Source organism: Seriola dumerili, unplaced genomic scaffold (assembly GCF_002260705.1).
Source record: "Seriola dumerili isolate Sdu_G_001 unplaced genomic scaffold, Sdu_1.0 BDQW01000149.1, whole genome shotgun sequence".
In the NCBI taxonomy this organism is placed as follows: domain Eukaryota; kingdom Metazoa; phylum Chordata; class Actinopteri; order Carangiformes; family Carangidae; genus Seriola; species Seriola dumerili.
In genome coordinates this window covers 4416571-4430303 of record NW_019174404.1, presented here as the reverse complement: position 1 = coordinate 4430303, position 13733 = coordinate 4416571, and the positions used below count along the sequence as shown (strand labels likewise).

The 13733-nt window shown below is 42.9% G+C and overlaps 1 protein-coding gene across 1 annotated transcript in view; it reads left to right on the top strand.

The window, feature by feature from the left end:
- syne1 (spectrin repeat containing nuclear envelope protein 1) overlaps nucleotides 1–13733 on the top strand; it is a 76855-nt gene that overhangs the window by 47094 nt on the left and 16028 nt on the right. The window contains exons 81-116 of the mRNA XM_022750757.1: nucleotides 71–236; nucleotides 353–508; nucleotides 660–812; nucleotides 944–1126; nucleotides 1231–1368; nucleotides 1627–1812; nucleotides 2055–2177; nucleotides 2295–2477; nucleotides 2658–2801; nucleotides 3082–3270; nucleotides 3590–3782; nucleotides 4135–4223; nucleotides 4332–4493; nucleotides 4930–5124; nucleotides 5219–5395; nucleotides 6352–6543; nucleotides 6833–6964; nucleotides 7266–7366; nucleotides 7505–7658; nucleotides 7772–7900; nucleotides 8004–8159; nucleotides 8457–8666; nucleotides 8856–8957; nucleotides 9059–9178; nucleotides 9497–9697; nucleotides 9862–10035; nucleotides 10380–10511; nucleotides 10696–10892; nucleotides 11009–11141; nucleotides 11602–11784; nucleotides 11971–12120; nucleotides 12382–12558; nucleotides 12661–12816; nucleotides 12931–13086; nucleotides 13188–13358; nucleotides 13570–13703. Coding sequence (XP_022606478.1) covers nucleotides 71–236; nucleotides 353–508; nucleotides 660–812; nucleotides 944–1126; nucleotides 1231–1368; nucleotides 1627–1812; nucleotides 2055–2177; nucleotides 2295–2477; nucleotides 2658–2801; nucleotides 3082–3270; nucleotides 3590–3782; nucleotides 4135–4223; nucleotides 4332–4493; nucleotides 4930–5124; nucleotides 5219–5395; nucleotides 6352–6543; nucleotides 6833–6964; nucleotides 7266–7366; nucleotides 7505–7658; nucleotides 7772–7900; nucleotides 8004–8159; nucleotides 8457–8666; nucleotides 8856–8957; nucleotides 9059–9178; nucleotides 9497–9697; nucleotides 9862–10035; nucleotides 10380–10511; nucleotides 10696–10892; nucleotides 11009–11141; nucleotides 11602–11784; nucleotides 11971–12120; nucleotides 12382–12558; nucleotides 12661–12816; nucleotides 12931–13086; nucleotides 13188–13358; nucleotides 13570–13703 — 5697 coding nt within the window. The remainder of the gene's footprint in view (nucleotides 1–70; nucleotides 237–352; nucleotides 509–659; nucleotides 813–943; nucleotides 1127–1230; nucleotides 1369–1626; nucleotides 1813–2054; nucleotides 2178–2294; nucleotides 2478–2657; nucleotides 2802–3081; nucleotides 3271–3589; nucleotides 3783–4134; nucleotides 4224–4331; nucleotides 4494–4929; nucleotides 5125–5218; nucleotides 5396–6351; nucleotides 6544–6832; nucleotides 6965–7265; nucleotides 7367–7504; nucleotides 7659–7771; nucleotides 7901–8003; nucleotides 8160–8456; nucleotides 8667–8855; nucleotides 8958–9058; nucleotides 9179–9496; nucleotides 9698–9861; nucleotides 10036–10379; nucleotides 10512–10695; nucleotides 10893–11008; nucleotides 11142–11601; nucleotides 11785–11970; nucleotides 12121–12381; nucleotides 12559–12660; nucleotides 12817–12930; nucleotides 13087–13187; nucleotides 13359–13569; nucleotides 13704–13733) is intronic.

The following is a 13733-nucleotide window of genomic DNA, read 5'->3' as shown; positions in this document are numbered from 1 at the left end:
TTTAGATGTAATAGCATTCTGTGCTATTTAGAAAATAAGATTTTGAGCAGAGTCCATTTTATCTTTCCAGCCTTCTGACACAGTCCAGGACTAAGCGGGCTCAAACAGCTCAGGAACTGAGGGAAAGAGAGGAAGTGGAAAAGGAACTCAGTGTTGCGAAGGCCTGGATCCAGGAGACCAGGGAGCTTCTTCTCAATCCCACACCAGACATCGATTCTCTACTGCAGGAGCTTGAGGTATAACTGCCATTTAAAAAGAGAAATCTAATCTTTGTTAATATCCTCCCGTCAGCCCCAGAACATTGTTATTTGCATATTATTATTTATGAGGGTCTTGTTTTTGTCATGTATAGATTGTGCATGGAGAAGTGATCACCTATCGTCAGAATGTGGATAAATTAGCAGAGCAGCAACAGAGCAAGTACCTGGACCTCTACACTATATTGCCCTCTGAAATCTCCATGCAACTAGCTGAGGTCTCACTCGCATTGGGTGCCATTGAGGATCAGGTATCATATCATTTCAGTCACTTTGAATGCACATAAGACCATGATGTATTTCTATATTGTCTGAAATGGTAGCAGATGTGAAGTCTACCAGGGAACAGTATGTTAAAAAATGTCGTGTGGCATTTGTTTACATTTCTTATTGACGTTCTAGGTTCTTTCCAAAGAGAGAGAAATTCAGAAAACCAGAGAAATAAAAGAGGACTTCAGCTCCAGGATCCATGAAATCTCTGAGAAACTTAAAGCTATCGCTGCTAAATTCAAGGAAAAATCTCCAGATGTTGATCATGCTAAAGAAGAGGTCAAGGTGGGTTATCTTAATTTTTCTATCTTGCTATGCATTTGTAGTTTGTTTAGAAACGGTGAAGCTAAATATCATTCAAGAGCATTAAATATTGTCAGGATATAAAATTCTACATGTTGCGTTCCTTTACACAGAGCCTGGCTGAAGACTTGGACTCCTGCGGTCGCACCCTCTGTGAGCTGGACGCTGCCATACAAGAGTTTGGCCGCAGAAACCCCCTACTGGCCAAACAGCTGAGCGACGCCATCAGCAAGCTGTCAGAGATGCATCACCACACAACGCGGCTGGCAGACTGCAGGAACAACTGGCTCAAAAAGGTTTGAGATAATGTTACAGTCGCACAGGAATGCATGCTTTATTGTTTTGTCTTGTTTCTCAGTACAATATGTTTCTTAGCCTCTCTCTTATCTTGGCTCTTCAGGCTGTCTGCTATTTAGATGAGTATAATGAGATGCTGGACTTCATTGTGAGGTGGTCGGAGAAAGCCAAAAGCCTGGTGAGGGCAAACATCATCTGGAACTCGTCTGTTCACCTGCAGGAGCAGATACGGATGTATCAGGTGAGCTGGGGTCTGGATATGTACCTGCACATTGTGTTCTGTTTTAACTATACTGAAACAGATGTTTTAGCTTTCCTCCTTATTATTTTGACAAGGAAAATGTAAGTGGATGGACATGGTTCAAGGTGTATTCGTACTCATCCATTCAGAGTTCTTGGGCACTTCAGTTTCTCTACCCATGCACACATTTCATAAAATGCACATTTTGCAGGGAATGAACTGCCTCTCATTCTCTGCCTTGTTGCCCTTGTTGCTCAGGCTGTCCTGCGTGAGTCTCGGGAGCTCCACGGAGACCTGGAGTCAATGGCGGAGAAAGTAGAGCTCCTGTCTGAGGTGCTGCAGGTTGAATCTATGAGCCAACAGGTTTGTGAACTCAGTCGACACACAGAGGAGCTTCAGCAAAGCATCAAGATGCGGCTGCAGAGCTTGGAGGATGCAGATAAGGTACAGAGGAAATCTTCTTATCTACTTTATACTTGTTTGTAACATTAATGAATTTCCTGGTTTCATTAGCTCTTCAAAACTGGAAATTATCATTTTAAGCATCTGAAGTCAAACAAATGATTTGATTCAATTAGTTATTTGTTCAATGTTATTTATATTTCCATGTACCTGTTCCTGTTGATACTGATGATACCTTATTTATGAACAAATAAACATGCAATTGACTTATGAAATGTCCACAGAGTATGGAGGCGCTGGAGTATGAAGTTAAGGCCCTACATGTAGCTCTGGAGCAGGTGCAAGCCACACTGACCTCACCAGAGTTGGCACGCCAGAGCCTCAAAGAACAACTCGCTCAGAGACAGGTAACCACACAACATTAGATAATCAGAGATATAGCCCATAATTTACCACTTACTGCTTCCCTTGCATGTTGTAGCTTGTAAACAATTTCACACAATGTAAACCTCCTGTTTTTGCAGCGTTTGTTGTCAGATATGGAGAGCTTCAAGCAGCAGGTGCAGGCAGTCCAGATGTGTCAGAGTGCTCTGCGGGTCCCAGAGGAGGTGATGCCCAACCTTGCCATTTGTCGCACAGCTCTGCGTCTGCAGCAAGAAGCCAGTCAGTTGCAGCATGTGGCCATTCAGCAATGCAACATTCTACAGGTACAGTAGGGGGAGCTACTGCGCAGTAACTTTGTCCTGTTGCAATACCTGCATTCAGACACAGTATGCATAATGTGTATATTTTGAGGAATATACTCTTTTTGAATGCGGAACAAAGGAACTTTTGAGATTTGAACTCTTGATCTAACTGTTGCAAAACTGTTTTCTGTTGTTGCCCAGGAGGCAGTGGTGCAGTATGAGCAATACGAGCAGGAAGTGAGAGACCTACAGGGGCTGATCGAGGAAGCACACCGTGTCATCCAGGACCGACCAATCCCTGCCAGCAACATCCAGGAGCTGCAGGCCCAGATCCTTCACCATGAAGTACAATACATGAATTCATTCATTTTACCCACATCTCCTGCACAGGGTCAAGGGCAGCTACAATGCATCTACGGCTAGAAATCAAATCAAGTTCCCCTTTGCCAAGTTGCATCAGTGCTACACAGTTCATAGAATCTGTGGCTAATATATTTTACTAATTCAGTGCAGTCTTCATTTATGCTTGTGATATAACTCTCTGTGCTGCCTGATACATTTTTATAGTGAAATCTCCTCATTTTTGCACCATTTAAGTTTGATACTTTGCATTTATTTTCAATAGGAACTTGCCCAGAAGATTAAAGGTTACCAAGAGCAGATCGCCTCACTGAACTCAAAATGCAAGATGCTGGCGGTGAAGGCCAAGCATGCCACCATGCTGCTGACAGTGACTGATGTGGAGGGGCTGCCTGAGGGGCTGCAGGACATGGATGGGGAGAAATCAAAGAAATCCTCAGCACAAGCCGTCATGGTAAAAGAACACAAAATACCACATAACATACTGATGCTGATGAAGCTGTTTGCTTTGTTTGTGATGGCATCGCCTAATTAATAAACCTCTTGACTCATTCTGCTATTTCTGGCTTTAACTTAAAGACTTCTAAACAGTTTAAATCCATTTAATTTTACTAATTAAACTTTTTTGCCTGCCTTCATTATAAAATATGTGTTTTTACTTATAAGGTGCGTTGTGCCTCTTTTATCTAAAAAACACATTGCATATGATTAATCTTTCCAAATCCACCTCGCATGTCTGCTCTTCTGTTAATGTTTCTTGCATGGCCTGTCAGATGACGGCTGGCCGCTGTCACACACTCCTGTCTCCTGTAACTGAGGAGTCTGGGGAGGAGGGCACTAACAGTGAGGTCTCTTCTCCTCCTGTCTGTCGCTCTCCCTCCCCCATCACTCACACTGAGGCCACTGTAACCAAGGTATCTGCCTTCTCTATTCCTCTCGACAGCTTTTTGTTTTTTATCAGTCATTGTGGTTTTAAACAAAATTGCTCAAACAGTACGTCTTTGTGGTTTCTATCAGTTCTTTCTTCCCCTTTCTTTTTCAATATTTGTTCTTTAATTTTTCTGTGATCATTTAACTGGTTAAACAGAACAATTACAAAACAACAGCAACTAATAAATGCAAATGAAAAAGGCAAAAACAAACCAAGGGGACTAATCCATAGCTATTCTCCGTCTGCACCTGCAAGTTCATCATGGCTAATCATGAATTTGGAGCTTTCTGTCTGGTTGCTATCCATTTTATAACTAATTTGTCTTAACTGCTGACAGTGCTGTTAAAATGGTTTTTTTTTAGATGGGAAGAGGAACACTCACAAGAGCTCCAATCCAAGAATTATATGATCCGACATTTGAGTCCGTGGCCAACCTAGATGACTTGCAGCGCTCATGGGAGACGTTGAAAAATGTGGTATGTGAATAATACAAGATGTCAGCTTGATGATTTATTGATTGTCAGTCGCTGTTATCATGTTTTCAGGCCTAGCACTTTTACATTGTGCAACTGGTCTTCAAACAGATCAGCGAGAAGCAGAGGTCTCTATATGAAGCTCTGGAAAAACAACAGCATTACCAGGGTTCACTCCAGTCAATCTCTTCTAAAATGGAGGCTCTGGAGGCCAAACTGAGCGAGCCTCTGGAGGCAGATAAAAGCCCAGATAGCCACATAAAGGCCCATGAGGTGCGTCCTGTACTTGTATTTACGTCGTTTGAATTATGTTTTTATTTAAATCTGTGTTTCTGTTGCGTGAACTCACAGTTGTTCTGTATTGTCTACCAACCTGTATCGTACTGTTTTTAACGCTTCATATGTGGTGAAGCTGAAGATATGTCTAACCAACGAACTAACTAATTATGCAGGTCTGTGTAGGATATATGGGCCTCTCTTATCATTTTGTTTTGCATTTATAAAATCGTAGTTTACATTACATCACTGTCCCTTTAGTATTAATTTAGTTTGTTATGGGACTTACTACTCTGTCTATGATATCCGGATTTTTAATTTTGAACACGTATTGTATGGCACAGTATCTGCATTAATAAGAAATAATACTTACCTCTGGTCAACTCAGAAATGAAAATAAACTGAACACCTACCGTGCTGTAACTTTCTGCAGGGTCTGATAGACGAGATTCAGAGTGTGCAGGAGGAAATAGACAGGCTGCAGACGAGCTTCACAGAGGATCTGGCCTCTGATGCTGTGGACTCGGACATGGCTGACCAGCTGGCCATGCAGTCCTCCCTCGCTGTGTTGGCTGAGAGGATGGCCACCATCCACATGAAGGCTTCAGGGAAACAACAACTATTGGAGGTAGTTTTTGTGAAACTTATGAAAGTGTGTGGCCACTAATAGTAGGTAATAGTAAGTTCATGTGATAAGTAAAATGTGATGTGCTCTGTTCCAGGAGCGCGTTAGTGACCGACTGGAGGGTCAACGTCAGGAACAGGCCATACAGTTCTATCAGACCCAGGCAGATGGACTGGACCAGTGGTTGATCAGAATGCGCAGTGCCGTTACCTCCATCCTCGAACCTAAACCTCTGGAGGAGACAGACATGGAGGATCAGCTCGCTGAATGTCAAGTAAGACCTCCCCCTGCTGTCCACTCAGAGTAGTGAATGCAATATACACATTTGAATTACCATATTAATTAAGAATATGAATGGATTTATGAATATGAGTTTGATGTTACTTATGTAGCAGATTGTGTGGGAATGACACAGGAAGCTCTGGAGAACTGTTTTCCAGGTGGTCAGTCATTGTCTCTGGTCCTCATCCTGACGCTAAATTGGCAGTGGATTATTTATATCCGTCTTATACTTCAGTTGTTTCCCTTATCACATATGGATCATCCCAGGGGGGCAGGAACCTTTCAGTGAGTAAACAAGAGCATTAGCAGAGTTAGAGGGGCATTCAGATGGCTGGGCTCCTAAGCGACTGTAGCACTAGTCTTAAGAAGATTATGCAGATGTCTCTGTGTGACAGGGGCCTGTTAGAGGCATAGGGCGGAGCAGTCAGGGGCTGTGGCTTTCAGACGATTAATAGATCCTACTGTTGGGATTGGTGTTGTTGGTAAAGCTGCTAGAATATCCAAGTAGGGGAATCCTAGAGAACGGGGAGGGTAAGGCGGGAGGGAGGGAGAGTTACTCTCTGCCTTTGAAAAACCTGCTGAAGCTATCGCTTGAGTTGTGGCTATGCTGTCAGAAAACAAATATTTCTTCAAACATTGGAACATCATTTTCTGATCGGTGTCCCTGACCGGTCTGGACATTCACCATGGTCTTCTGCACAGGATAATTGCTTTTGAATTTGAACGAGAGTATGTATGTTGCAGAGCATGAAGTGTGAAGGATTAGTGGTAATATGGTGCACAAGAGGCGAGGCCGGAGAGGTGGGCCAAGGATGAAAACACAGGGAGAGCGCTCCCTGTCCTGTGGCGCGGGAAAGCTGCTGGTGTAGGGGGTTCAGCCAGAACTGGAGCTGCTGTAGGTGCTGAGAGACCATGTTTGAGCTGGCCTCTCTTCTCCTGCTCCTGCAGAACATGCTGCTGGAGATTGAAGAGAAGGTGTTGGCCCTGTCAGAGCTGTCCATGCACAGTGAGAACCTGCTGCTGGAGGGTCGGACAGAGACCAGAGAGGAATCGGAGCAGTTGGGCAGGAAGTTACGCACTTTGAAGGGCGGCCTGTTGGAGCTGCAGAGGATGCTACAAGACAAGCAGAGTAACATCCAGGTGAGGTGCTACAGGCTTCAAATGTTGACATACCTATTTATTAAAACTTTAAAATACATTAGGTTCATTCAATTCAGTCTCTTTGTTTTCTGTCCACTAGTTCATCTAGGAGAATATTTTATGTTTATCCTACAGCTGGTGGCATCTCTTTGATTTAACAGTTTTATATGTCCACTGATAAATTTGCAAAACTTCAAAATACAGTTGCTGCATTTGATGCTCCTGTTTCCTTGCTGATGAGTGTTTCTTGAATTAGTTTTGTTTAATCATGTAGTATCTGGTCCTAAAGGGCTCTCTGCAGGAGCAGGAGGACAGTGAGTCAGACTCCAGTCTCTCACAGAGTCCCAGTGTGCAGGACTGGCTGGCCCAGGCCCGGACCACACGAACCCAACAGCACCAGGACAGTCTTCAAAGACAGAGGGTACATTTTCACATTTTTTTTTAACCCTTCTATGAACACTAGATATTGCAATACAGAAACTTAAATATCCTCTCTCAAACTGTTTTTTGTTAGATAGATTTTACCTGGGCCTACTGCAGCAAACTTTTATTGGGAAATTGTACCTATCTTTAAACAATAAAATAAAAATACTGTCTTAATTATATAAATAAAAATGTCTTCATACCATTCTACCACGATGATAATAGTGTTTCAGAAGCTGTTTTATGAAATGTTAAGTCCAGTCTAACCAGTGTTGTGGTATTGCATGTTTGCTCTTCAGGAGCTGGAGGAGCAACTTGCAGAGCAGAAAAAGCTGCTTCAGTCAGTTGCTAGCAGAGGAGAGGAGATTCTCATCCAGCAGGCCTCGCCCAGCAGTGCCAGGTATTTTACATCCTACTATACCACACTTACCTACATATACAGTATAGCACTGAATGGTGAGATGTTAAGGTAATGTATGTGCCAATCCATGTGGCAAATTTCTAAATGGAAGATTAATTAATTCATGTTTCTGTGCAGTACAACAGAGCCGTTTTCAGCAGCAGCTTTGGTTGAGAGGGAAACTCAGGCTGCACGAGAACAGATGAGGCAGAGATGGGAGAGCCTGAGATTAGAGCTGAAAACAAAACTGCAGCTCCTACAGAAAACTCTGGATCAGGACCACAAGCAGCTGGTACAAACTGTTCTGTTATTATCCTTGGCAGAAGCAGTAGTAGAGACAGGGTATATTTTCATTGCTGTTGTTAATGTATAAACTTGGAGACTGCTGTACGTTTTTTTTCGCAGGTTTATTCCAGAGCCTCTCGTGTGACCACAGCTGGCTCATTGTTCAAAGGAGAAACACAAGCGGACAAATCCTCCCTGAAGACTCTGTATGACAGCTTCAGACAGACAATAGAAGACATGACCACTCAGGTTTTTATTATTTCCATATCAATGATGCACATTACAATGCCTCACATTGCAAGATTTAAATATTTTGTTAAACGAGGAATTTGCAACACTTGTGTGTACGTAGCCCGGTGGCGGTGAGACACAGGTGGCGCAGATGGAACAGCAGCTCTACACAGCTGTGTCATCCACCTCCTCCTGGCTGGATGGTGTGGAGAACAACGTCTTCTCTGGCTCAGTGCTGCTGGCTGAAAACGCAGAGACCCAGCTAGAAAAGCAAGAGGTACAATCAGGCTTCATCCCCAGAGAGTGTCATTAATTGTGTAATTTAATTATTCAAGAAGGCTTAAAAATAACAAATCATGTCAGCCTCATTTTCATGTGACATCTCGATAAAAACAAGGAAAAATTTCTGCAACAAGATGATCAGTGCATATGGTATGCTGCAGAAGTTGAATATTTAGGTTTCTGGATGTCTAATAAAAGTAAATGAAACAGATGTAATCTTGTAATTTTGAAGTAAAATCATTTTTAGAGTAAAACAGTCTGAGCTGATCTTTGTTTCTGATCTTCCCTGCAGACATTAGAAAACGATGTGATGCACATGACGGAGGAGGTGAAGCTCAGCCAGGCTCTGCTAGCTGGGTCTTCAAGTTTGAGACATGAAGACCGGGCGCTGCTGGAGGACAACCTTGAGTGCCTGAAAGAGAGATTAGGAGCTCTGGGTTGTGCTCTGGCACAACGCTGTGACCACATGAGGACCAGAGCACATGAACTCACAGCCTACCAGGTTTTTATACTTCACTTCCAAAATATTCATGTATATCTACACTAAGATTTGCTCAAGTTTATTTTATTGCACCTATAATAAGCAGAAAGAGAAACACCAACAGAAAACAATAAATACCCATATATTTTAACACACTGTGGATCCTATACATTATGTAAATGCACCATGAATTGTGTTCTGTCTTTATAGACTGAGCTACAGCTTCTCCAAACTGCTTTAATTGAGACAAAGTGCCAGATCCTACAGGCCTTAGCTGGAGCCATGGACAGACCAGCCTCAAAACAGCTGGAGGTAATACGAGCTTTAGTATAGACAAGCATGCGCACACATTCCCCTCGTCTCCTCGAGGCTTACAGAGAATGTCGTTCATTCGTGTCATTTATCTCTCTTAGGTCATCGCCAGTGCAGAGGAGAGCCTGAAAGACTTTGAACAGAGAATCGCAGAGATCAAAGCCAGAGGAGCAGCACTGCAAGCCGATCAGATATCAACAAACAAAATACTGAAACTCCAGGTAATCACACACAGCTGGCACTGAAAGCTTCTCCACAGGTGTCTTATCTTCATTTTAGATTCATTGCTTTGTTAAAGTAAACTTTGCAAAACGTAAATCTAGCAGAACAAAGTATACATGATGCTGGGTCAAGTTTTATCTGTACAATGTGGACATTGTTATGTCTCACATACGTTTACATTATGTTACAATTAATGAGGATTTAACGGCAATGAAGACAAGACTATTAAAAGTATACGACATGAAATTGATCATTTTAGCAAAACAAATATTAAATAAAATGGAAAAAAAACAATATCGTCTGTATGTGTTTTTCAGGATTCTTATGAAGAGCTGGTGATGACCGTGGGTTCCCGGCGCAGCGGGCTGAACCAGAACATGGCTCTGAAGGAGCAGTATGAGCGTGCACTGCAGGACCTGACCGACCTGGTGGATACAGCTAAGGACAAGATGGCTGCTGATCAGAGGATCATTGCCAGCTCTGTGGAGGAAGTCCAGAATCACCTCGACAAACATAAGGTTTGGTCAACTTGGAGCTCTGCTTAGTTAGTAGGTTTAACGAATGGTTATTCCCAAAGGTGTGAAACGCTGAACCTAATGTTAGCAGTACTGGACACAAACTGCTAAGAGAAAAACAGAACTGGTCATTGGTGTGTTTGTTTCTGTCTGATTGTGTTTCGTAGGAGTTCTTCCAGGGTCTGGAGTCCCATATGATTCTAACAGAAACATACTTCAGGAAAATCAGTGGCCTGATGCTTCCCAAAGAGAGCCAAGTCCTGGAGGAGACACTGGCTGAGGCTCAGAGCGTCCTCAAAGAGGCACACAGTAAAGGAGTGGAGCTCGAGTGTATCCTGGAGGTGAGAGAGAAAAACACAGTTAATGTTTACCATGATGAGATGAGATGTGCTGCACACAGCTGCGTACAAGGCTCACACAATATATAGATACATAAAATACAAGGTGCACATAAAAACACAGGTGCATATAGTTGTTAAAGTGGAGCAGTAATACAATGTTTTTTCAGTAATCTATCTGAAGACTAATCGGGCCTTTTAGTGGTTTGGACATCCTCACAAAAATGCTAATGTTTAATTATCAGCTGTTTCGATTTTATTAATAGTGGTCAACGACTAATGTTTAATTATCAGCTGTTTCGATTTCAACTGTTCTATGTGTTTTTTATTTATTAACTCTTTATCAGACTTGGTGCCGCTTGGTGCAGGATTACCAGAGTCTAAACCGACAGTTGGAGGCAGTTGAAGGAAACATCCCCTCTGTTGGTCTGGTGGAGGAGACGGAAGAAAGGCTCATGGACAGAATCTCGTTGTATCAGGTACAAAGTGACATCAGATCAGATTTTAGGATATGGCATAATAATCTTATGATGAATTTTAATAAAATGGGAAACAGTTTTTTGGGTGGGATTTCTCAGCAGGTGTCACAGCAGTTACAAGCCCCACGTCTCTCACGTCGTTTGTGATTTCTTTGTGTCTTCTCCTCTTCAATTCTCTGTAAAGGGTCTGAAGGGGAAACTGACAGAGCACCAACACAAGCTCCACCAGGTGCTGGATGAGGGCAAACACCTCTTGCTGTCAGTGTGTTGTCCTGCACTGGAGAATCAACTCGCACTGCTGGGGGAACACTGGCTCAACAATACTGACAAGGTCAACAAGGAACTGCAGCGCCTGGAGGCCATCTTAAAACACTGGACCAGGTCAGAAACACATTATAGAATAATATGTCACTTTAGGCATCATGTACAAGTAATGATGTTTTTCAGATTCCCTAAAATCAGTGTAATCTCATGGCATTGTTCTTTGTTTCTTTCAGGTATCAGAGGGAGTGTGCAGAGCTCAGCGAGTGGCTGCAGTCTGCTCTGGAGCGCCTGGAGTTTTGGAACACGCAGGCGGTGTTAGTGCCACAGGAGCTGGAAAGTGTCCGAGACCACCTCTCTGCTTTCCTTGTGAGGCTGCAGACAATGTTCTTTTTCTGATTTGTGTTTGTTCTTGTATTGATCCAGAGATTCCGGCTCCAGCAACAGTATTGCTACTGTTGGAGCTGCCCACAACTAAGACTTGATAAGGCTGGACACGCAGTAGTGCCACTTTTGTAAAGATACGTATGTGTGGGGAAACTTGCAGGTTATTTCTACATGCCCAGTGTGTATGTAAATATGAATCTCATTTACTGTCGTCACAGTTTATTAATCTCTGTGGGGACATTACTCCAGTGCATTTATCCCACCCTAACTATTTAGGAAGAGTGTGCGGCTGCAGTGCAGTGCTTAGGTACCAAAGTCCAGCTGTATCATTTGCAGTAATAGCGTTACTGGTAAAAGTGCTGTATGTAGAATCATAATCCTGCATAATATGTTTACTTTTGATTGTCTACCAGTTGATGAGTCCTGTCATTGTCTGTCTCAGGAGTTTTCAAAGGAAGTTGAGGGCAAGTCCAGCCTGAAGAGCTCAGTGGTAACCGAGGGCAACCAGCTGCTGCGACTGAAGAAAGTGGACACAGTGGTGCTGCGGTCTGACCTGGGACGCATTGACACACAGTGGACTGAGCTGCTCACACGCATCCCAGTGGTCCAGGAGAAGCTGCATCAGGTATCGTCACATGCAGCCAGAGTGGACAGGCTTAGCTGCTCAAGGGCAAATAGGATTACTTCTTTCTGCTGCTTCACTTGTATACAGAAAGTTTTCAGTCAAGGTTGACCTCAAACTGGCAGCACTTGCCTTTTTTTCTTCCTGGATGTTTAATAAGCAAGACCAACTGATTTAATTTCTTCTCAGATCCAAATGGAGAAGTTGGCCTCCCGTCATGCCATTTCTGAGCTGTTTAACTGGATCTCCTTGATGGAGAATGTCATTGAGGAAGATGAAGAAAACCTCAAAAGTGCTGTGGGGTCAAATGTGATTCAAGACTACTTGCAAAAATACAAGGTAATTGACTTATCATACACATTGATTGATACATTTATGGCACTTTGGACTTTAAGACCAATGTGTGGCAGCGACATATATTTTCAATATTTCATTTATTTCAAAGATGAAAATTTGTTTTCACTTTTTCAGGGTGTAAAGACAGAGCAATATTTTTGTATATCTTGCGTGTAATTTTGCTGATGTGGTTATAATGGTGATCTACGATGCAAGTTATAAATCTTTAATTTTGATCAATCTACTGTTGTTTCCTCACTTTAGGGCTTCAGAGTAGATTTAAGCTGCAAGCAGCTGACTGTGGACTTTGTCAACCAGTCAGTGCTGCAGATCAGTGGTCAGGATGTGGAGAGCAAGCGCAGTGATAAGACAGACTTTGCTGAGCGCCTCGGAGCCATGAACAGACGCTGGCAGATCCTCCAAGGCCGCATCAATGAGAGGGTGAGGCCATAGGCAATGATACTGTTACTGAAAGAATAACAACCATTGTCATTTATTAGTGCAAAGTCATGTATAAAATATGTATAACTTACTTACTTACAGATCCAGTTCCTGGAGAGCCTTTTGGAAATGTGGCTGGAATACGAGAGCAGCATTCAGGCCCTGAAGTCCTGGATGGCAACTCAAGAGGAAAAGCTGAAGAGGAAACACCGGATAGAGGATTTGACATCGGTGCAGAATGCTCTCAAAGACTGTCAGGTAGGCTTCTTTTACTGTGCCATTGCTGATGTATTACTGATTTATTACTGATTTATTACACCTTTTTGAGTCCATGTTTTTTTTTATCATATGAAAATGATTACTAACTTTTAGGAAATGGAGGAGTTGGTGAAGGAAAAAGAGAAAGAACTAGAGCGGGTGGAGGAGCAGGGCTGTGCCCTTGTCCAGAACAAGACCGATGAGGCCTGTGCTATCGTCATGGAGACACTCCAGTGTGTCAATCACACCTGGGCTAACCTGGATCACTTGGTAAGCTCTCCTGTTCTCCTTTCACTCTGTTTTTTAATGTGGCACTTTGGTTACACCCATTTATTCTGCTGAACTCTGCTCTTTTATTTCACCTCTAACAGATAGGACAACTAAAGATCAGTTTGAAGTCGGTGCTGGATCAGTGGAGTCTTTACAAGCGTGCTTCAGAGGAGATCAATGGCTACCTGATGGAGGGAAGGTACTCCGTGTCTCGTTTTCGCCTCCTCACAGGCTCCCTGGAGGCTGTTCAGCTGCAGGTGCAGAGTCTGCAGGTATGTTAGGATGACAAGGTGTCTGTTTGCTGTTGTCAACAAGACAAATTTGTATTAATTGCATTATTGCATTAGAATGTGTTTCTGATTCTTGTTTCGAAGAAGTTCATATTCATCTTATTCATTCCCGGATTGTTTCTGAATTCATTTTTTATGCCATGTTTTATCAATGCTGGTGAATTAAGCCATGTGTTGTTTGTTATCTGTACAGGATTTGCAAGAGGAACTGGAGAAACAGGAGAGCAGCTTGAGAAAGTTTGGTGCTGTGACCCACCAACTGCTGAAGGAGTGTCACCCTTCAGTGTCAGACTCCCTAAACAATGCCCTCAAGGATGTCAATGCAAGGTGGCCTCACTGAACTTTAACTTTTTTTTT